The following is a 23,279-nucleotide window of genomic DNA, read 5'->3' on the forward strand; positions in this document are numbered from 1 at the left end:
GTGACTCCCTCGCGTGCCAAAGTGCCAAAATTACCGCTTGTCATGCTGCATCACGCCGACGCTCCGCAGCCTTGTGTGACCAGACGACGGCTCCACGAGGGGTGGGGTGGGGGGGTAATTCATACTTTATATATTCAGATTTGCACCTTGTGTGTAAATTTGATGCGAAAAAGTGCCTTTTCTTTCTTAACATGGCATCTAATGCACAACTGAGGTCATGTGTTATAGAAGGCCTGCCATAAAAATAAAGCCCAAGGGGCAAAAAGTGGAGGGGGGGGGGGGGGTTGAAAGAGAAGCGGAGGAGGAGGAAGGGCGGCAACACAGGAGGCGTCTGTTTTTCCTCAGCGGACAAACGGCCCAGCAAAGTCGACACGCAAAAGCCGGCAGAATGAGAAAATGGTGCGCGGGGTAGCCGCATCGCGCCTCCGACCCGCTCCCAGAAGCCTTCACACACACGCACATTTTTCGTCGACTCCATACCGAGAGAACAGCCGGACTGATACACTTTAATAACAGTGGTGTCAAATATAACCCAATTTGGGTCAAAAAGGGATCAACCGGCTACTTGAGTCAATTTGACCCAACTTTTTGGCTTATTTTGTACAAACAACAACATTTTTTCGATAGCTTTGTACAAACAACCCAACTTTTGGGGATAAACAAATGACCCAAAAAGCTAGGTCAGTCCCTTTTTACCCAACATTTTTTTTTGTGTATACTATGCACTATATACAGGTGTGAATGGCCACCTTACAAAAGTAATCAATACCATAACAGCAAAATGTGATTAAAAGGTAGCAATACATCAGCATTGCCTCTTCCTACACTTTAAAAACTGCTGGGTCAAAAATCACCCAATTTGGGTAAAACATGGGTGAATTTCTGGAAAGGGACTGACACAACATATTGGATTATCAATTTAATTACCTTTTTGGGTTATCACATTTAACCCCCAAAATTGGGTCAAATTAATAACCCAGAAAACAACCCATTTTGTGGGGGGTGTTGAGTACAGAACAACCCAATGTTTGGGGTTGTTAAATTTGACATAACGTTTTCGGGTTAAGTTTGGTTAGTCCGTTTTTGATCCAAATTGCGTTTACCCAAGTATTTTAGTTTATTAGGGTTTTTTTCTCGAGTTTTCTTTTTAAAACTGTTGGGTCAAAAGTTACCAAGCGCTGGGTCCAAAAAAGACTGAGCTGGGTTATTTATACCCAATGCATTGAGTTGAGGATTTGACCCAGCATGTTGGGTCAAGATTTAAAAACTACCCATACAGATGAGTTAAAGGTTAACAGGATAAAAATACAAAAAAATACAAATACAAATTTTATTACTGATATTTTCTAAGAACAAGCAACTTTGTCCTGCAGTGGTGGCCACAGCAAGCTCCTCGCTTGATTTGTGCTCCAGCCCTTCAACCTGCCTAAACCCAATCTTCAACCTAAAATGCTGAGTCAAAAATAATGAGCCCAATCTGGGTGAAAAGTAACCCAATATCCTCAAAATCCACATCTGCCAAGTGAGAGGGTTAGGAAAACAACCCAGCATTTTCTACAAGCCAGTATGTAGTGTTAACATCTGCTGATTCACATCTGCTTACACATATGGACTGTAAAGCTGTCATTTCCATCTACGTATTGGAGTGTTTACTCCTGAAGCATAATTTCCACATTCAATGCCGCTGACAACTCTTGCCGCTTTTGTAGCGTTCTTCCACCTGCTTTCTTTTAGCTGCATTTCGCAAACACTTCACAACAGTCCATTTGTTTCTGAGCCAGACATGACAACATACCCCAACACCAAGTCATCATCGTGGACGGCGTTTGATGATGTCATCGCTATGGAGGGGGTGGGGGTGAGTGGGGGGGGGGCATTGTTTGTGGGGGGGCAGGGAGTCCGCTGGCACCAGCGGGGCTTAGCCCAGATTGACCCCCAGCCTCTCATCTCTGCTTTCCCACATGAACGAGTGACCTGGGCAGCCACAAAGCGCTCGCCTCAGATTTATGTGGACGGCGGCGGAGCGGCCAAACTTTGCCGCCTCCCATCTCAGGTGTAATTTAAAGGAGTCACTCTTATCTTTACAAGTATTTTAACCTAGAAATCCATGCTAATTTATATACAACCTTATCAGTGCTACATTTCTTCCCACGCTACGATTACATCTGCTTGGGAAACGCGCAATAGGTTTGCTACTCGGCAAAGGCTTTTTTAAAAGAAATAAACAAAGTAGTTAAATAAGATAAGATGCTATGACTTGAAACAAAACAAAAGAAAAATCACTTAATTTGGAGATACGTGATTTTCATAGTACAGCGACTGCTACCGCTAAGCTAACTCTTCGACTTCCTTTCCGCATGTTTCCGCCCATGTGCGAGTCAAAGTTAAAAACAGCAGAGGTGCGAAAACAACATGCTGGCTGGTCGGCTGCTTCACACGCCTGCGACGGCATCTTTCGGCTGATACCGCAAAGGTCATCGCGCCAACCGCGGCCACGATAAGCATCCAATCAGAGGCGACGCTGGCCGTGATAAGCATCCAATCAGAGTCGGCAGGCCTGTTGCGGCATTCCGCAGGGGCCGATCGGACGCTATCACCGTAGCTGCCAGGCTATTTTTAGACGCTGATAGATAGGGAGGGCCGAGTTCCAACTTAAGCTGGGACACAAAGCTGGGAGTCAGTCAGGAGACGTTAACAGGACAGGATTTTTTTTTTTTCATAAACAAAGTTTGTTTTCACGTTCCTTTTCCATGACAATATATCAGAGATATATAATGTACATATTAATGTATATTAATATACTTGCCGCTCTTTTTGGCTGTCATACGCCGTAAAGGTATCTAAATAATTTCTGTTTTCTGGTTGTGTTTAACGAGTATGATTTTCTGGCCAGAGTCTCAGACACTTAATAATTTGCCTCCTATTTTGCTGTTCAATGTTGGATGTTCTTCACTTAAACGCGGTTCCAGCCAGACTTCCGTGAAAAGTGCACTCAAACAGCCAAGCAACGAATTCCAATCTTAGGTTAGTTTAGCAATTAGCATGGCTCCTTCGTCTTTCCTTGTAGTCTCTCGTCAGATTTACCACCACGCAGGTGATGATTACTAATTCAAGAGCAAGTCTGCAACGTGTTTAGCTGGACTAGTAGCCAACCGAAGCTAGCTACTTGCTAGCTACAGTAGCTAGTGCGGCGTAAATAGCACTAAGGTTGCCTCGACCAAAATTTGGGACCATCTCGGAGGTTCAATTATCGGAACAACTTAAAAGTTTATTTTCAGTTTTCCTATTCGTTTTGATGAGGCACAAAATGAAAATTTTGACTTGCAAACCGCTTATTTCAAGCCTTGAAATGAGGACTAGTGAGCTGCGTTTTGGACTATAGTATTATTTTTGAAACTAACAAATCATCAGCTCATTCCAGTAGGTAGCAACAAATATCGGGCATTTGCTACATATTGTCAAAAGTTAAAAGAATAAGGTAACCAAGCAACAAATGTCTACATTGTTAGCTTGTGTAGCCAAACAAAAGACCTTAAAATAATGTTTCACTACAAAAAAATAAAAATCACCTTCCAGGTAAAGCTAATGGCCCGATGGCACATCTGTGACCCATTGGTGGGCTTTAATGAGGCTGGCTGGCGACGTGTGGAGAGTATTAATGAACAAGCGGGACCACTTTAACTAGCCGCCACCACCATTAGGGGCCATTATGTTGGGCCAAAGCACAATGACCTCCAGAGTGTTGCTGCATTTCTTCCTGATTGGATGAATAGTCTTTAGGAAGGGCGGCATCCGACTTGTACACGGGCAACGACCTCTTCGGTTTATTTTACTGTAGCGGTGAACGGAAGAATAATGAGACAAAGTACACTAAAATTCCATTTTATCTAGGGTTAAGAGCTTATTGCATGCCAAAAAGTAACAACACATTTTATTCCTGACAATAACAAATCTTATGGCAAGTCCGACAGTACATTAAATACAGCGGATGATTACATCATGCTAAATTCCGAGAATACTTTCACTTTGTTACTTAGGTTTGAGTGGAGACAAAAGCAAAGTGTAACGTAACATAACCCAAGACAACTATAAAAGTAAATCCCTGCACCTGAAACCATTTGAACTGAAATGAATCCTGAAAGTAACCTGAACCTCAAAACCCCGACGGAACCTTAGGAGGAGTTCTTCTGTGGATGAAGAACTTCAAGGAATTCTTAGCTTCATGTTGTTGTTTTTTTACATTTACTTGTCTGTATTTCATACCGAAAAATGCTTTTTAAACCTCGACCCAACAGAGCTTTTTGACGATCCGAGGCCCGAGACTTGAAAATGGCCATAATGACTCAAATAGGTGCACTTCAACACAAAATTAAAATGTTTTTGGACATGGCTTTTTGAGACTTTTTTGTGGGTCTCCTCAAGATACACAGGTCTACTAAATTGCATGTTGCAAAGTGAAACCCACTTAGGGGGTTGATTTTTTTCCCCCTAAAATTCCCGGACATTACTGACCTGGAAGTGGCCAAAATGACCCAAAAATAGTAGGCGTCCTGTATCTTTTTGTGCATGAGGTTTTTTTTTTGTGGCAGGTCTACTAATGAAAGACAAAAATAATAATAATTCCATTCCACTGCCGACCGGGAAATTACCAAAAAGGCTTCCTGCGACTTTTCAGGTATAGCTTCTTGACACGTTTTTTGGTGGGTCTGCTCAAGATAGACATTTTTCCCACATTTCATGTTGCTAAATGCAACCAGCCTCAAGGGCTAAATCCACCCCCCACCCCCTCCTTCCAAATTTCTGAGCCTTTACCGACCTGGAAGTGGCCAAAATGACCCAAAATTGGGAGGCTTGCTGTATCGTTTTGTGCAAGAGTTCATGGGACGTTTTTGTGGGTCTACCAACGAGAGACAAGTCTACCAAAATTTCATGTCGCTCAGTGAAACTGGATTTGGGGGCTGAATTTTCAAAAAAAGATTCTCTGATAGTGGGTTATGTTTAGGGTTCCGATTAGGGTCAGGCCAACCTGGAAATAGCCAAAAAGGCAAAACAATTTGAGAAGTTGGAAAGATTTTGAGAAAGCCCTTAAAAAGGTGACAAAGCAATTTCAAGAAGGTCTTTCCCGCGGCATGGCAACATTTGTGAGCACTCCTGCAGTGTGTGGAAAGGCAAAAATGCTTTTAGGGACGTGGGGTCCCTGACGCGTCTCCACCTGGAGCTTTGCTCGGGGTCAAGCCTTAACGTTGGTGTTTTGACTGTCAGCCTGGCTGCAATCCTCGCGGGCTCGTCTGACACAGAGCAGCCACCCCCTGTTAAAGCCGCTGCTGTGAAATCATTAGAGCCCTGGCCCGCCCGGTGGTCCGCCCGCCGGGCCGCGGGCACACACAGGACACGCTAACAAAACCACAAACAACGCATCAAAAATTCCTTTTTTCTGTTCTTCAAGGTGATTTTCTAAAAATCATTCAGTTGTGTAGACACAATAATAACATTTCGTAGTAGCAGAAAATATAGAATTAAGATGTGCATGAGCAAAGTATTCAATTGTAAATATTAAACACGAGGTTGTTAAAATGAAGTGCAAAACTACTTGCAAGTCTCTGATTTTAGAGAGTTTCTGTCGATTTTTTTAAAATTAATTATTTTTTCAACTCTAAATGATTTCCATTTTTTATCTTAGTATTTTAAACATAAATAACTTCTCTATGTCAAAACGTATTAAATATAAAATTTCAGGTGAACAAAGAAACTTTGATATTTTTAAATGAAAAACATTTGGGGGATATTATTTAGATTGGTTGTGTACTTCGTTGTTTAAAAAAAGAAATCATGGAGGCATGCAAAAATTTTACAGTGCACTCAATATAAATTAAATACTGTATTTAATTTTTTCTTTTTTTCTCAATTCTTTGTAATTTTTCTATACATCCAATTCTTGAGTTTTTATCAATCAAAACAAAACTGTCCATGGGATCAAACGTTTTTTGTTGTTGTTTTTTTATGTTTTGCTTTTTAGATGAGCATAATCAATGAATTGCTTGTTACAAACTCTGCCATTTGCTATTTCCTTTTTATTTTATATTGGAACCAATTTTTGCGGCCAAAATTCAGCACACTACCACTGCAACCTGCAGAGGCACTGTTGAGTCACCGAGCACTAATTTGCCATCTAAAGAAGATAATTTAAACAAACATAATGAAAAAAAACACCACATATATAATACAGAAATTATCAAGTAGTAAATTTGCAATTCATTTTGGAGTTAAATTGAACAGAGAGAAAAGTGGCTGTAAAGTCAAGTTTGACATTCCAGCTAATAACCACAAATAAAGCTAAAATAAAGTTGCTTACAGGGTGTCACGATGCGTCTTTTTCTTTTCTCCATCTCTTCAGTGTCACCTTCCTACGGCATTCCAGACGTCCGCCTCTTATCTTTATTGGCTGTGGACGGGCAGAATTGCAGCGGCCGGGTCCTGCAGGATCAGAGAAAAGTTCTTATCAACGGCCTGCGGGATGAAATATAGATATATACAAAAATATGCATGCGTACGAAGAGATGAGCCGCGCTGGTGTTAGACATGCAGCATCAGTCGGGTCGGGAGGGAAGGTGTGAGCTCGCCAGGAGTGGAGTGGAGTGGCCGCAGTAAAAGTAAACGGGGCGCTAAAGCTGCCAGATCAGCAGCAATTCAAAAAGCGCCAAGTTTTTTTTTAGGACAGCTTGAGAAGCCGTCAATCATGTCCATGTTCAATAAAAGGCTTGGATCGACAAATTCGGTGCTTTCTTTTCTTTTCAAAATACAAAATTAACAAAAAATAAACTCTTGTGATTTTTTCTGTTATTTTGAAATTACTTTATTGGTTAAAATGCTTTAAAAAATGTGTTGTTTCATTCTTTGGCTTTTCTTTTTTGTTAAATTTGTTTAGTTTTTTTTTATTTTGGAACACACTCAAAAATGACTGCGCTAATATGCTAGCAAGCTAACGACATATAGATATTCAAGACAGCAAAAATAAAGTATAACCTGCATTTTGTTTGTTTTTGTATTTTACTTTTTTAATTTGAAAACAATGAAAATAAATGTTCTTTGTGATTAAAGAAACAGCTCAACCAACATGTTTTATGTCCAATAAAAACCAGGTGACTGGTTGATGTTAGTGTGTTTCTTCGCTATGCAAAGAAAAACAACATAACTTATTACCATGTAAAATCTACACATTTTGGAGCTATTCAAGGTTTTATTTCTCAAGTTTTTGCCAATGGTGCAAACGGAACAGTTCATCTGAGAAACAAAATGCAACCTCCACAGATTTTTAATACGATTATCTACAAACCAGGAAGTTGCCCGCTAACTAATAAACAAACTGTCCATTTTTGGTAACGTTTAGCAGAGTTCAGCATTCCACAACATTTCTACTATCTTTGTGGTGGATTCTGTTAAGTTTTGTGACCAATATTTTTTGCTATTCGTTGAAATATTCATGTGGCTGTTACTAGCTAAAATGGCATAATTCATATTCAAACAAGTTTTTAATCACATTATTATATATGAAGTAGAAAACAGTCCACTAAAAACATTTGTGAGTCTGCAAACGTTTGAAGCTAGCATAGCCCGTTTTTTCGACTCGCCCGCGACTGTCAAAACGGCGCCACCGCTCGTCTCCACAAAGCCGACTCGCCCGTCTTAGCTAAAATGACGGCAACGTTTTAACCTCTGAGGGAGACCGCCGCCATGACGTGACCGCCGTTTTTTAGCTAGCCACTGCCGCCGCCGTGTCTAATTAAAGCCGTTGGATTTAATTAGTTTAGTGTGCCGTACTGTAGCACTGGGTAAACACACTTTGAATCAAGGGCCGGATTTTTTGTTTGTTTGGAGATGTAAAGTTGAGGGTAAGCACACCGAAGAGGCGGGAAGCGGCGTCTATTGAAAAGTCGACGCCACGACACAAACAATTACACCGGGAATTTATAACACGGCCAAGATGGCTGCTAGCGGCTTATTTAGGTCGTTTCCCATGGCGATGCAGTGAAAGGGGTGGGGGTGGGGGGGGGGTGCATTACCCCTTTCAGCACCTCAGCTGTCTGATATCAAATCCATAAAGAAGATCAAGAGAAGCTTTTTTTCTGGAAATAACGTGACGTAATGGGATGGAGAATAAAAGATTGCGAGAAGCCGTTCGGGGAAAGATGGCGAGATGCTTTTGGGGGTGGAGGCTTGGATTTCATGTCTGCGTAGTGGACGTCTTAATCAACAGTGTCAGGTTTGCTTTCTGGAGGCCGCATGGATTTCTTCAGCCTGACAGCGGCGGGGAAGCAACGAGCCCGACCGATTGCCAAAAATATGAAAAATTGGCTTCCAAGGCATAATCTTGGATGTCATAATATTGTGATTAGGAAAAATGCAATCGGAACAATAATTTTTTTAATATTCTGTTTTAGATTTTTTTAAATAATCAAATTCGTAAACTATTTAGATACGTGTCGTGACAAAATAAAGGTGTACATGAATTTTTTTTTGTTATTCAATCAGAAAATAAATCTAACAAAATATGTTTTTATGTAATGACATTTAATTAAAAAATGTATCTCAAAATTTTGTGATATAGAAAAAAATGCAATAAGTAAAATATTTTCATCTGTTTCAGACTCAAAATCTGAAATTAACAAAATTTTGAGATGCATGTTTGTATCTTTGCATGTCAAACAAAAGGCATGCAGTGACACATTTTATGTTTATTGGTATTTTTTTATGTGGAAAACAACATTTTATGTATTTTTTTTCTTCAAAAGCATGTCTCCACATTTTTGGATCTGGAAAAAAAAATTTGCAGAAAAAAATATTTTATTTCTGTTTTGATATAAAACGTCAAATTTGCAACGTTTTTGTTGGGCAGTATTAAGGAGCTTCATTTAGATAAAAGTAGTGCTTTGATGCCATATTGTGGCGTCTTGATTTTTGGGGAACTACATTGAGGTGCGCTGTGGAGCTTCATTTAAAGAAAAGTAGTGCCTTGATGCCACCTTGTAGCATCTATTGGCAATTGTAACCCTTTTCAATAACTTTTCACTATTACTATACTAAATACATGTCTTTATTGCACAGTGATGACATTCTAAAATTACATTTATTTACGTACAAAATTGATACTAAATTTGCAAAGATTTAAATTGTGCTAAATGCAGATGTGTTCACATGGCGAACGCAACGCTAGCAAGTGCGCTAACACTTACGAGTGACTGATTTTGCAGACTTTTTTTCCAGTCATAACAAGCGCAACATCATCAAATATACGGTCATCAAAATAGCAAGTAGACACTACAAAGCTTGTGCTAACTTCATTAGCAAGGGATTATGGGAAAATTACGGACAGAAAAAGAAAAACCACCAAGGAAAATAACCCATGGACCTTTGCGGGCTTGGATTGAAATAAAAGCTCTTTTTGGTTCTCTTTTGTGAGCTTGCACTAATTGTGAAATAAAAAAATAATAAAATAAATAAAAACATCTTGAGCGTATTTATTGAGGAGGCGGGACTGGAGTGAGTTGTTACGTTAACGGTGCGTTAAAGTGAAAGCAGCACTGGAGGAGATGAAAGTGTTCAGCTAACGGCAGCACACACACACGCGCGCGCGCACACACACGTGCATTTTACGCACACCATTGACCAAATATTCACCTTTTTTTTCTTAACGGGAAAAATTATGATGCAGAAATGTTTTTGTGATATCATCAGCATCAAATGTTTTGAAATCCACACTTTCATCAAATGAAGGAGAAATCATACAAATGTGGGGGTCTTATATACTACAGCGCCTTGCAAAAGTATTAGCCCTTCTTGAACTGTTTTATCTTTTGCCACATTTCATGCTCCAAACAAAGATTTTAAATTGCTGGGTTTTTTTTTTTGGTGTGAAGAATCAACACCAATTGGGACACAATTGTAAAGTGGAACGAACATTTTACGATATTTTAAACGTTTTTTATTTTATTTTTTACTTTTAACCTTATTTTACTTTTACTTACCTATATATATTTTTGTAATGCATATTTTTTTTAATTGGTGGTAATTTTTTTCTTTTTAAAATGTTACTTTATTTACTGTTTTTTTATTTACATTAATTGATTAATGTTAGTGATTAGTTATAATTTGCTTTTGTATGTTACCTTATTTTATTGATTCATAGTGCATCTCATGCATTATTTTATATGTACATTGATAAAAAAAAAGATTTACATATAATTATGATTGCATTTATAGAAATTGTATTAAGTGTCTTAAATGTATTAATGATTGTTATTTCGAATGTTAGAATAAAATAGAATAACAAATAATAATTACAAATGAAATATGAACCAAATAAATTGGCTATCGCCAGACAATTGAGGTAAAATTAATAAATAGGCCTACTGTAAATAAATAACATATTTTCATGCACTGATTTGAAAGGCATGTTTTAGCCTACTACTGTCATGAGCAACATTAAGTTGTTAAAATCTTCTTGAAAATGCCTCATTTGGCTGCAGGTCATGATGATGATGATGGTGCACCATCATCATCATCATGATAATGAAGAAGAAGGAAAATAAGAATAATAAGAAGAAAATAAGAAAAAAATAGAAAAATAATAAGAAGAAGAAGAAGAAAAAGAAAAAGAAGAAGAACAAGGCCAGTTGCTGAGAAGCTGGCCATCAAGTGGTGACAGATGATTATTTAAAAGAGAAGGCGTCCAAAGTGGCGCCGTGTAAACACAGTAAGGAGAGCGACGAGCGAGCGTGCTTTTATGGAATATGCACGGGGGAAAAAAAGAGAAAAGAACACCCCACCTCCACCCGTGATTTATGATTGTATTTAGATAAGACGCGGCCCTAAATGGTTTGAAAATAGCGTCAAGGTCACGCCATGTAATGCGATCGTGATGCTTTTGCTTTTCTACGCAATGGACAGAAAAGACGATAAGCAGCAGCAGACAAAGCGCATGCGCAAACTCAACCTCCAAAATTACCTGAACTCGTTAAGATGATAATGGGAAAATGTAATATAAATTCAGCATTTAACCTTGAAATGGTGTCTCACTATAACTTTTTAAAATCTCAAGTAATACATAGATCACTTATCGTGTGATATTTTTTTTTTTGGTAAAAACAATGCAAAATAATATAAAATAAATACTAAACATTTAGGCTTATATATAGATATAGAACTATATAGATATATCATATATATTATATGATATAAAATGTGATACATAAAAGAAAATTGAGAAAAATCACGAACATTTAATGGATGCAAATTTTGGGTGCAGTCGAATGATTAATCCTCAAAGCACAGTTTTACCATTATAGTGGTAAATGGGCTCCCTCTAGTGTTACACAAAAGTATCACTGAATAAAACGCTCTTTTTTAAATACAGTGCAATACAATTGTTATGTACAGTTCAGATGTAGCTGCATGTAATCATTTAACAACTGTTTGTTGCCCATTTTTATTGACGGCTATTTGTTATACATTTTCTTTTATACTGTATATTTACGTGAAGTTTTAATGTCCAACGTGTGCAATATTAACGCAGCTAAAGATGATGTTCTTGGTTTTCAGGAACATTTTGGCCTATACCCTTCTTGTAATGTTGGTCATGATGCTGGTACAGTGGAGAGTTTTTTGTTTTTTTTCATTCATTGTGTCAAGCTCGTGGGGTCACCGACGTGGTGCCAGGTAGCCTGCAGCCCTGTTCTTCAAAATAGCTTACCAGTGATTGGACGTTGTGATTTTCTCGAACTAAGTTATCATTTGAAAATGCAACCACATCGATTTATAGAAATGTTGATTATTGTGACAAATAAAACACTATCAGCTTGTTCACATATAAGTGAATATCATTCATTTTTAATAACGATTGCCAATTATAGGTAATGTGATCAAATTTAAGATTTCAGACGTGTGTTTATCAAACTGGTAGCCCAGTTCCCAAGAAGTAGCTCTTAACTTTCAAAAAGGTTGCTGACCCCTGGTGCAAAAATGTGTTGTGGGGAAATCAATCATTGCAGGTCCGAAATACATTTTCATCATCAAAACCAGACGACGATTACGTCACTGAAGCGGCACGGAGGACAAACAAACTCCTCCCACTCCCTTCAACTCTCCACCCCATTGGCCGCCTCCGACAGGCGCTCTCCTTATAAACCTGGCGGCCTCGCATCTTCACCCGGGTCAAATTTCTCCGACTATCCGGTGGAGCCTCACCAATGTCAAAAGTGGAGCTTTTGTGGAAATAGAACTTTCGTTTTGAGTGTTTTTTTTTTTTGGATTTGATTTGAAATGCGCCATGTTGGGAAAATACCCGAGCGGTGAATGACTCGTGGAAGTGGCCGAGAAGAAGCGAGACGCCAACCGAGAGCAGCAGCAGCCGGGCCAGGATGAACCTGATCGGCGGCTACCAGCACCATCATCACCACCACCACCACCTCATGCACGAAGCCTTCCCGTTCGTGCAGCGCTGCCACCAAGACGCGCCGCCATACTTCCAGAGTTGGGTGCTCAACCACGGCGAGGTGCCCCCGGACTTCCAGATCCAGGCGCCCTACCCGGCCGGCGCGGAGCTGCCGCCTGCCGCCGCCGTCGCCGCGCAGCACGAGCACGAGCACGCCCGCCTGGAGGGCCTGCAGGGCGGCATGGCCAAGCGGCGGGCGTCGGGGCCCAAGAAGGAGCGCCGGCGGACGGAGAGCATCAACACGGCGTTCGCCGAGCTGCGGGAGTGCATCCCCAACGTGCCCGCCGACACCAAACTGTCCAAAATCAAGACGCTACGTCTGGCCACGAGTTACATCGCTTACCTGATGGACGTGCTGGCCAAGGACGCCGGAGAGACTGAAGGCTTCAAGGCCGAAATTAAGAAATTCGAGAATCGGGATCTGAAAAGGAAAAGGGAGCTGGTGAGTGTGGACGTTTGCAAGGTCCAGGCCAGAGGAAATAAGAGCAAGCAAATAACGTTCCACATTAGGTAAATTAGCTGCTTTCAGCGCAGGTTAGCTTTAAATCGACCAATTTTGAACAGGAGCCTGGTATGTAAAAACACAGTTTTAATTGGGGATCTAAAAAGAAAAAAAGAGATACTAAGTTTGGACGTTTACATTATCTACTCTAACAAAAATAACAGCACGTACATTGCATTCCATATTCTGTCAATTAATATTTTTAACAGAGGTTTGCATTAAATTGGCGAGTTTTTAAAGGGAGCCTGTTGTTTAAAAATCACTTTAAAACATTGGGATACGAAAAGTTTGCGCCACATAATGTACATTTAGTTTAAAATTAAGCTTTTTAAGATATAGGTTCGCTTAAAAATCGGCTAATTTCGAACACAAGTTTGGCATGTCAAGAAAACCTTTATTACTTGTATTTGAGATCTAAAAAAAGAAACTGGTAACCAGTCGTTGCAAGTAAATTTAACTTTTAGCTTTATATTACTTGCGTTTAAATGAGCTCATTTTAAATGGGACTCAGGTAGCCTATTTAAAAAGTACAATATAGGAATCTGAACACGTAAAGAAAATAGCGAGTAGCGAGTATTTTGAGTTTATTTTATTGGGAGTCTAATATTTAAAACATTTATGTAAAAATCGTGTATTTTAAAGGAAATGTGAAGTTGTAATATGAAAAGAAAAACGAAAATGAAAATGGTCTATACTCTAAAGCAAATCATGGCAAGTAGCCTACATTAATTTTGATATTCTGTCATTAGCAGCCTTTAAACGGACGTATTCATTAAACCAACACGTCTAATGGGAGTGTGGTATTTAAGACTGACTTTGAAAATCTGGTATCTGAAAAGGAAAAGGGAGATACTAAATTTGGAAGTCAACGACTTAAATCAAATTGATGTCAATGAGTTTTTTAATGGATGGTTACTTTAAATTGGCGAGGCTTTATTCTTGGGAGCCTGGTCTTTAAAAATGCAGTTAAAATGGGAAATTCCAAAGTAAAATTAATTTTGAATCTGGGATCTGAAAATGAAAATGGGTTGCCAGCTGCACGTTTACATGCGCCTATGTGAGGAAAACAGTTGTGAGTAATTTTAACTTTATATTATTTAATTATGATTATTTTCATCTTTTTGAGAGGATTTCTTTAAACTCAGCAGATTTGGAAATTATACTTTGTATAAAAAAAAATATCCCATCTGAAAAGCTGCTATTTAAACAAAAACAGACGTTGACAAACTGGAGCCGGTTCACATGCCCCACTCTGAGGTGAAGTACATTTAATATGATATTCTGAAAATATACAGCTTTTAATTGAGGTTCGCTTTAAATGAGTTTTACCTTTTGTAATCTGAGAGGGCAGATCCATAATGCACGTACAAAATACAACAACTCTTACAATGCATTTTATTAGAACCAGAGAAAAATATTCTGGAAACGACAAATATTTGAAAATTGGTAATATTTCAAAAGGTTTTGGTCAAGAACACATGTAGATATTGTTATGTTATCAATTCAGTAATCTGCCCTATTTTAAAATAATTGTTCTATATAGCTTTTGATTTCTACGGCAAGACTGTTTATTTTTAAACGACACATTCTAGAATACATTACAAGTTCGATATTTTAATTCATATTGAACGTAAGGTGGAGAAATATATGCAGTAGTCAAAATGAGCTATTCTGTACGTATATATTTTTTTTAAATCACATTTTAAGTATTATTGCACATACAACTACTGTATTTATATATTTTTAAAAAGTAGAATACATTTTTCAAACATGATATTACCTGTGTATGGGATGTTTGTGCCTTATTTCACCTGATCACAAATGTGTTCTTTTTATGGTTTGTACAGAATGAAGGCCCGCCACAGCAGGACTTGTTCGGTACCGAGAAGAAGGTCAAGGGTCGGACCGGGTGGCCGCAGCAAGTTTGGGCTCTGGAGCTCAACCAATGACACCCTTCTCCCCTCCCCCCTTACGACCTTCACAAACCACTTGTACGGCCGTCCATGAACGCATCATCCGTCTAAAGGAAAAGGACTGCTCATATTCTCTCCTGCTGTTGAAAAATGTGGAATATTGTATTTATCCCCCCGTCTTGTTGTGTCGCAAACATCCCACGAAAAAACGTTTAAATTATGTATTGGAAAAAAAGAAAGACATTTTAAATTATTCTTTCATTTTGATCGCAAGTTTTGAAATTGCAACACGTGTACTGTCTTTTACTCCTTTTTTTTTGCAATTTCATTTGAGGATCTAGTCGATTATTTTTACTTTGCTTTTCTGTTTGGTGTTTGTATTGGCACATTTTATTTCTTGGTCTACTGTTGGTCATTATTGTGAGAGCTAACGTGTTTAATTCCCCACGGTGAAGTCATTTTATCGGCTAAAAAAAAATCAAAAGAAAAATACGAAGTGACAGCATTTGTGGTAGGCTATTTTCCACGGAGTGTGAAGCCATACTCAGGCAAAAGACGTAAATATGTTGACTTTTTTTGTATTGTTTTTGTCGTGTAATAAGAATGACAATCTACCTCAACGTGCTCACTGTCCGCTTGAATCGACACACTCGAATGTTGTCCACTTTTAACGCAGCTTGACACACGCAAACGACAAGAAAATAACGATTTCAATTATTTGTGCAAAATGTGGATTGAGATGTACATTAGACGTGAAGCTATATAATAAATGGATATTATTTTATGACCGCCCGCCATTTTTGGACGCATTTCATTTTTGGCTAAACAAAATCGTCACATTACCTAATAATGACATTATTTAGAAAATAAATAACCTTCGTTGGATTTATGCTTTCGTAATTTACGAAGGGATATGATTGATATTTAACTATTTTCCATCATTGGTGTGACTAAAGGGAGCAATTTTGGACTTCAGCGAGTATGTCAATCGGCTGCGTTTTTTAAGTGCTCTTGAATGTATGGGGGAAAATACAGTGCAACAGATGTTTTATTGTTGGCATACATTTAAAAAATAATAATCGGTAAACATAACACTCGGAAATCAGGGAAACAAGCTAGATATAGAATCAAACCACATAAAACAAAATGGGGGTAAAAAAAACACTGATCCCCGTGTTTGCAGAACAATACTGACATCCAGTGGTTACTGCTAGAGTTAAGCGTTTTGTGTCAAATTATAAAACTGAATTGAAGTAAAACTACTTACCGTTTTCCAAGAATCCTGCAAATTAGGGGACAGGAATTGTTTGGTGCGCAATACTGTCATCTAACGGTGTGTTTTAGGAACTGCTGGAATTTATTGGCAGCATTGAATACAAGTTAATTTCTTAATAATAAAAGTTACATAAAGTAAAAGTACTCACGCAAACGTATAGGCCTGTACATTTATTCATTTCATTAGGAGCAATAAGCAGCCATAAATACAAGTGTCATTCCCGATACGACGATTATAGGTTAATGCGGCAATTGTCGCCTACGTGTGAATAAAGACGGATGGTTACCCCCTGCGTCAAGGGCAGAGAACTCGAAAACCTCGAAAGTAACGGTCCTGCCTGTTTTCTATGTCTCCCTCCTCCAACACAGTTGACTCACCAGCAAGCTCTGTAGAAACCCGATAACGAACCTGTTCATCGAATCAGGTGTGATGGTGGAAAAAAGGCGGGACAGTGGCTCTCGAGGACCAGCTGGTTACCCCTGACCTCTGACCTACGCGAAGCGAACAAAAGCTACCAGCAAAACTGAAAACGTGGGCAAGAAAAACAAACAAACAAACAAAAACAATCCCCCCAAAAAAGCCCTGAAGTGTGTACAGAGATCAATGCGATGAAAAAACACACACCCAAGTGTTGGTTTTAGCGTGACAAACAACCAGGACGCTGGAGTTTTGCCGCTGCAGAACATCCACAAAGGAAAAGCTATCTTTAGCTAGCCAACAATTTCATTTAATAATAGCGCCCTCTGCCGACAAACGGGTGCATTTAACCCTCCTGTTAACGTTGGTTTCTCAGGACAAGCAATCATGTTCCCTGGGTCAATTTGACCCATTATCCTAACCCGAACCCGAACCACACACACAAAAAAGGAAAAATACAACTCATAGGCTAGTAGCGCCCTCTGCTGACACCAATGGTCGTTGGGAATTAGAGGGCATAAAGTATTCAAACAGTGGCTAGAGCTTTTAACGTTTCATTGTTAACAATTAGCGCTAAAAGTCATGTAGTTTTTATTTGTCAAAAATCCCATTAATAGTGATCCTGGGTCAATCTGACCCATTATCCAAAAAGCATCAGAAACAGGAAAAAAATTCCCCCCAAAACATGTACTTAACCCACTGGGTCAATTTGACCTGCAACAGGAGGGTTAAACACTGGACACCCACTTTCTGTACAGGGCTTTTAAAACCTTGCTGCTATGTTCCTGGGTCAATTTGACCCCTTAGCCAAAATGTGTCAACAATGGGAAAACTGTATTAAATACATTCCCCTATATTAAAAGAAAAAAACCTGGACATTTTAAAATGGGTCAATTTGACCCGCAACATAACGGTTAAACAATGGGCCAAGAGAGTTTAGCAAGTTAGTGCTCACAAATGGTATTAACCCTTTCTGTACAGTGTTTTTAAAACCCTCTGCTACGGTCATTTCTCAGGAAGATATTCCTGGGTCAATTCGACCCATTAGCCAAAACGTGTCAGCAATGGGAAAATAACAAAACCATGTACTAAATACACTACACTTACTAGATAAAAAATACATTTTAAAATGGGTCCATTTGACCTGTAACATGGGATTAAACACTGGGCCAAGACTTCTAACCTGTTAGTGACAACAATTCACTCAGCATTTCTGTACAGGCTTTTATGTAACCCTCCTGTTAGGATTTTAAATACAGTAATATTCAAGGGTCAATTTGACCAGTTACTCAAAAACGTGTCAGAAATGAATTGAAAAAAGAAAAACCCAAAAGAATGGCTTATAGCTCATAATTAGTTCTATTGCTCACCTTTCCAATCCTATTGTAGTTCACAGACATTAAGCCACAGCACTTGATACTTTTATTTTAAAACGGGTCAATTTGACCCGCAAGATAACAAGAGGGTTAAACACCTGTTAAACACTGGGCCAAGAGCTTTTAGCGTGTCTGTGCTAACAATTAGCACTTCAAAACTGCCTGCAGTGCGCATCTTGGTGGGGAAAAGACCACATGCAAAATGTCAGCAGTCCAGTCCAGGTCCCGAAGATCAAAATAAATTTTGTTTTAAGTACATGATGTTGGCTTTCCTGACAAGGTAAAATTTCAATTCTGTTGGCGGGAGAGTGAGCCTTTTCCCGTCAGGTTTCCCCACATTCGTCCCGTCGGACTTGGTAACAGTCGACACACGATAGGCAAAGTCAAAGTGAGTCCCGGTGCTCGAGTCGCAAACGTTTGGGAGAAGGAAAAACAAGAGAATTAATGGACGGTTACGACTGCGGAAAAAAAAAAAAAGAAGAAAAATCCCCAGACGCGGTTGTGTGATGATCCAGTTTTTGGTTGCTCCGCGATATCTTGCCATGTTCGATGCTTGCGTGTTTTTTTGTTTGTTTTTAGTCGAGCGGTTTGCTGCCGCTGTCGCCCTTCTGGTCCAAGCGGCTCTTGCTGCTCTTCACCATGTAAATAAAGTAGGTCAGCGTTTCCTTCTCGTTCACCGGAATGTTCCTGAAGTGACGGCTCACCGTCTGCGGACGCACAGGACAAGCATTTGACAGTCAGAAGCACGCTCCCTTGTTGACAATAAGATGCCCCTTTCACACAGACAGCCTGGAAAATTGGCGGCAGATAATTAGACGTGTTTGCTTTGATCTTAAGTTGTGATCGATTAGTCAAGTTACCCAATTCATTGTTTCAGCCCGTGGGAGGGGGGGGGGGGTGGTTCACACCTTTCATATGCAAAAAAGCTGATTGCTGATGGTTGACTTTGCCCCTCTAATGACCCCCAACCCAAATTCAGTATGGTATATAGCACATCGGCACAATCGAAACTGGAAAAATACAGGCTTTTGGCAGGTGTTCCACAGGGAAAGGTCACAAAAATTCCAGTTTTTCTCAAGACACTTTCGCATTTGGTTCAACAACAACTAGTATGCAACTAATCTGGATTTTGGTCTGTTTTACTGCCACTTCTCCGGAAAACTCCCTGGTCCACTTAGTCTTCAACAGCAGTGTGAAAAGGGCCATCTTTGCTTACCAGTCACTAACCTTAACCTTTAACCTTGCTGTAAGGCGGTGGACAATTTTATTTATTTTAAATCATTCCTTCTCTTCTGAATAAATCACTCACATGGATGTTTATTCAGCTGATTGGCCATTTGCAGGTCGGAATTTGAAGCTGCTACCCGAGAAACGTTTCTGACATTTGCTTGACAGCATACGAGGAACCGCCCCGAGCTTAGCGGACAAAGCTTAGCTAAAAAACAAAACAAAAAAAAACGTAAACAAATACTCAGCGTGGCTAAGCGCTACGGGGAACACCGGCACAGCTGTGGGCGGTTGTCGGCTGTCGACCGGCGCGTTATTAATGACGTGAGTGGCTCGTTAAAACCACGTCCCGAGGCCCCGGCGAGTCTGGGGAAACGTTCAACTTGCTGGCCGGTGCCATTCATCCCCTGCCGCCTGGCTGGAATACAGAAGGTTTTCATAAGTCCACCTGCCGATGCGGCAAATTAGTCGAACAATCGCTCAGTGAGCAATTATGGCAGAGTGGGAGCCGCGACGCCGCGTATGTCAAAGTAAACGAGGACACGGAAAAATACCCTCTTTGTCACACGTATTTGCGGTTGCCCAATGGCATTCCGGTGAATTTGCGGTGGTGAAAATGTGCCGTCACCTCCGCCAGCTGGGCCTTGTTGAGGCCGGGCCTGGTCTGCAGCTTGTAGTGTCGCTTGTAGCGCCGCAGCGTGTTCACCTGCAGCTGGAACAGGTCCACCTGGGAGACAGAAGCAGTCGGTTCGACAAACGTCCAGAATCTTCACACCCTCACGGGCAGTGGGAATTTATTCTACTCGAGTAACAAATATCTCAAGGGAAGATTTTACCTCTGGAACCTCCACGTCATGATCAGGGGACTCGCCGCCGTCATCGCTCGTCTTCCTCTTCCTCTTATTGCGCACGCTCTGGATGAAGTTCTTGTGGAAGTCACAAATGTACAAGTGGCGTACCTAAAAAAATAAAAATATGTTTAAAAAAAAAAAAGAGGCAAGTTTACAGTGGCGAAACATTCCCGAGCAGCTGTGTACCAGAGACTTTCTCTGCTGACTAATCCGCACATTAAGACCAGTGGGTATCTGGAGTGTATCAGAGCTAAAAAAAAAAAAAAAAAAAAAAAAAAAAAAAGAAGTAAAACACACACACACAAAAAACAACACATGTCTTGTTGTGGATTTAGCTAACAAGCTCAGCAAGAAGGAAATCCACATGACGGATGCATGTAAACTTGCCATTAGGTCGCTAGTGCCGACTGCCCACTGGAATGTTCCTTTCAATCTGTCCTCCCGTGACCTTCATGGCATGTATGCGTGCCGTTTTGTCAGAATGGCTCGCTGCATGTGAGGTTTTTGAAAATTTGGCATCGAGCGGGTAGTTCTCAAGTCATGGGACCCGGAATGCTTCATTACATGTTTCTGAGACCAATATAAAAAAAAAGTGCCTACAAGTTTGTGTTTACGAGTTTCAAACAAGCCTACGTTGGTAAACAACTCTGTTAAGTGTTACAAAAAATGTTTTGTGTAAAGGCTCCTAAAATGTATTCGCACTTGGATAGCAAAACACTGCCGCCATTTTAACAACAAACCAAAAATGACTCAGTTTGTATCCATTTACAGTGAAAAACAAACTTGTGTAAAACGGACTTCTATGTTTGTGTATTCAGGCTCCAAAGAAAACACGACATTCTACTAGTAGTAAAGTTGGTCCTATGGTGGACAATCAAAGCTTTCAAGAGAAAGGAATGTTGCTAAAAAATACTATAAGGTCTGAGTATGCAGACAAAAGAAGGACACCGGTGGATCAAAGTTGGATGTAGTTTGGACAGATAACGTTAGCACGGTTGTATAAACACACTCACTTTGGATATGGAACAATACAACTTAAGTCACAGATGGAACATAATTAGTGAGAAGAGCTGTGGGTTTTTTTACTCACTTTGTTGCTTGTATATATATATATATATTTTAAGCCTCGGATTAATTAATAAACCGTTTTTTTTCCAACTGTGCACAGCCCACTGTGGCCCGGTCCAAAGTGTCCCGGTGGTTGGGGACCACTAAATTAAAGCATCCGTGGTATATTCCCACAAAACGTCCTAGCCGGATAGTTGACTAAGTAGACTTGGAAAAGCTAAAGCGGCTAACGTTAGCACAGCTGTCTTCACTCGCTCGTTTCGATGCGAGAGACGGTAACAAAAACCTCATTTTCGATACAAACAAATCCCAATTAACCAAAAAGTACCCAAACATCACTAAAACCACAAAGCTAAGTATCCTACGAAGTAGCTTAGCATTAGCTGTCAATCAACCGGCTAACATCCAGTTGTCTCGTGGAGACGCCACAGAAGGGAAAAGTCGTCTTCAAAACCCACCCGTGTCGTTTTTTGCCCCTCTCTCTCTCTTTCAGTGTCACTCACGCTTTTGTCGATGTCCAGCTTGAGCTTCTTCTGCGAAATGCTCTTCTGGATCCGCTTGCTGAAGGAGGCGTTGCCGGCGGAGCGGCCGCAGCGCTCGCCGTCCTCGATCAGGCAGCAGCTCTGGCCGTAGAGGGGCGGCGCGGGCGGCCCGTCGTGGCTGTCCTCCTCGGTACTGAAGCCATTCATCCTGCAGGGAACCACTCCTTGGAGGGGATTCGCGACCAAAACAATTCAACAGACGCCACCAAATCCCTTTAGAATGTGCTCCTCCGGTGGGCTTTGAGTTGGTTTAAAAATAAAAACGTGGCGTTTTAAAGCCGGATTCTTCCGAAGCGAGTGGAAAACATGCTCCAGTCTGTCGCCATTCCACCAAGTCAACCGCGGCCGGCCGATCGTGTGCTAGCTCCGGCTAGTTAGCAGAAGCGCAAGGTGATCTGGATATTCTGAATAGAGCCCACGTTTCGCGTATGACAGCAATCGCGACCGAGTCCGGGCTAGCGAAAGATAAAATTCGACGACCGCAACAACTTTTTTTCGTGGTTTAAAACAAATCTAGTCTTTAAAACGCAACAATCGCGTTTTACAATGGACGTACTGGAGTGTCAGTAACGGAAGTTTCCCTCCCTTGCCACGATTGGTCACCTTTTAGATGCAGGCGGGCTTGGACGAGGAAATACCTTAATATGATTGGCTATCAGGAACGCCGGTCTCGTCTTGGCACCTCCCTGTGCATTACTCTGGTGTTTTCCACACGCCACACGGCTAGTAAAGATTTCGTTGTAAGCGCGAGGGACATTCATCTACACATTTGACCAATTTTTTTGTCCGTTTTCGACTCGTTAGATGCATAAACATTAATCGGTTAATCGCTTATGTGGCCGAACGGGTCATGAAGATTAAAATTATAATTGAGAAACCTTTTAACAACCTGTTAACGTGAGGTTAATTCACTTAATTCAGCTACCCCGATCACTGATTGAACCCCATTTACTATTCAACCTCCTCAATTGTTCTTAAGTAATTGCGTACACTTATTAACATCATTTAAATATATTCATTGCGTGAGATGCATGTTGTCTGTTGACATCACCATGTGAATCCATCATTGACCACACAGGGGGCGCCAGAGTCTACAAAATAAAACGGACACTAAGGTGAAAAAAAAGAAGAAGTTTTTAAACATTTAAAAATGATTGCTTCTATACATTCACTTGATTTAATTTGGACAATTTTAAAAAAATAACAACTAAAAACCAAGCATTAGATAGAAGTAAAACATTGCCAGTTTTAAAACCCTGCTTATTATGCAAAGCCATCTTTATTATAACACTTAATGATTCTCTTTTGCTTGTTATCATTTGTCTGGTGCTTGGTACCAATTCACGCTCAGATGATGTGGAAGGTTCAAGCAGAGGACACCATTAAAGCAAAAGTGGCATAGCAGAAAAGCAAATTGGATTATTGTCTTGATGAGTCCAATAAAAGCTCTAATGGAGCTTTAAGATGTGATGAGACTGTCAGAAAAAATGTTGTCAGGATGTATTGACAGTAGATGGTGAAGCAAGTTAAGCACCTATTAGTAGAATTTTCTAGGTGCTTTTTATGATTGTGTAAATAACTTATAAGAGTTTACATCATAATGGCGCTGCAAGGTTTAGA

General features: G+C 40.1%; 2 protein-coding genes across 2 annotated transcripts; one reads left to right on the plus strand and one right to left on the minus strand.

The window, feature by feature from the left end:
* The first annotated feature begins 12,218 nt into the window (after window positions 1–12,218).
* LOC147160532 (heart- and neural crest derivatives-expressed protein 1-like) lies at window positions 12,219–15,679 on the plus strand. Its single transcript, XM_086098833.1, has 2 exons — window positions 12,219–12,929; window positions 14,837–15,679. Exons 1-2 carry the CDS (start codon window positions 12,414–12,416, stop codon window positions 14,936–14,938), a joined length of 618 nt encoding a protein of 205 aa, XP_085954959.1. The 5' UTR covers window positions 12,219–12,413; the 3' UTR covers window positions 14,939–15,679.
* A 654-nt stretch (window positions 15,680–16,333) lies between these two features.
* Window positions 16,334–22,239, minus strand: sap30l (sap30-like). Its single transcript, XM_086057867.1, has 4 exons — window positions 21,621–22,239; window positions 20,035–20,157; window positions 19,827–19,925; window positions 16,334–18,678 (listed from the first exon to the last, which is right to left on the minus strand). Exons 1-4 carry the CDS (start codon window positions 21,804–21,806, stop codon window positions 18,547–18,549), a joined length of 540 nt encoding a protein of 179 aa, XP_085913993.1. The 5' UTR covers window positions 21,807–22,239; the 3' UTR covers window positions 16,334–18,546.
* Window positions 22,240–23,279: the final 1,040 nt, after the last annotated feature.

The sequence above is a fragment of the Leptonotus elevatus genome, chromosome 16 (genome assembly GCF_054856555.1).
Source record: "Leptonotus elevatus isolate MCC_2025b chromosome 16, RoL_Lele_1.0, whole genome shotgun sequence".
NCBI lineage: Eukaryota > Metazoa > Chordata > Actinopteri > Syngnathiformes > Syngnathidae > Leptonotus > Leptonotus elevatus.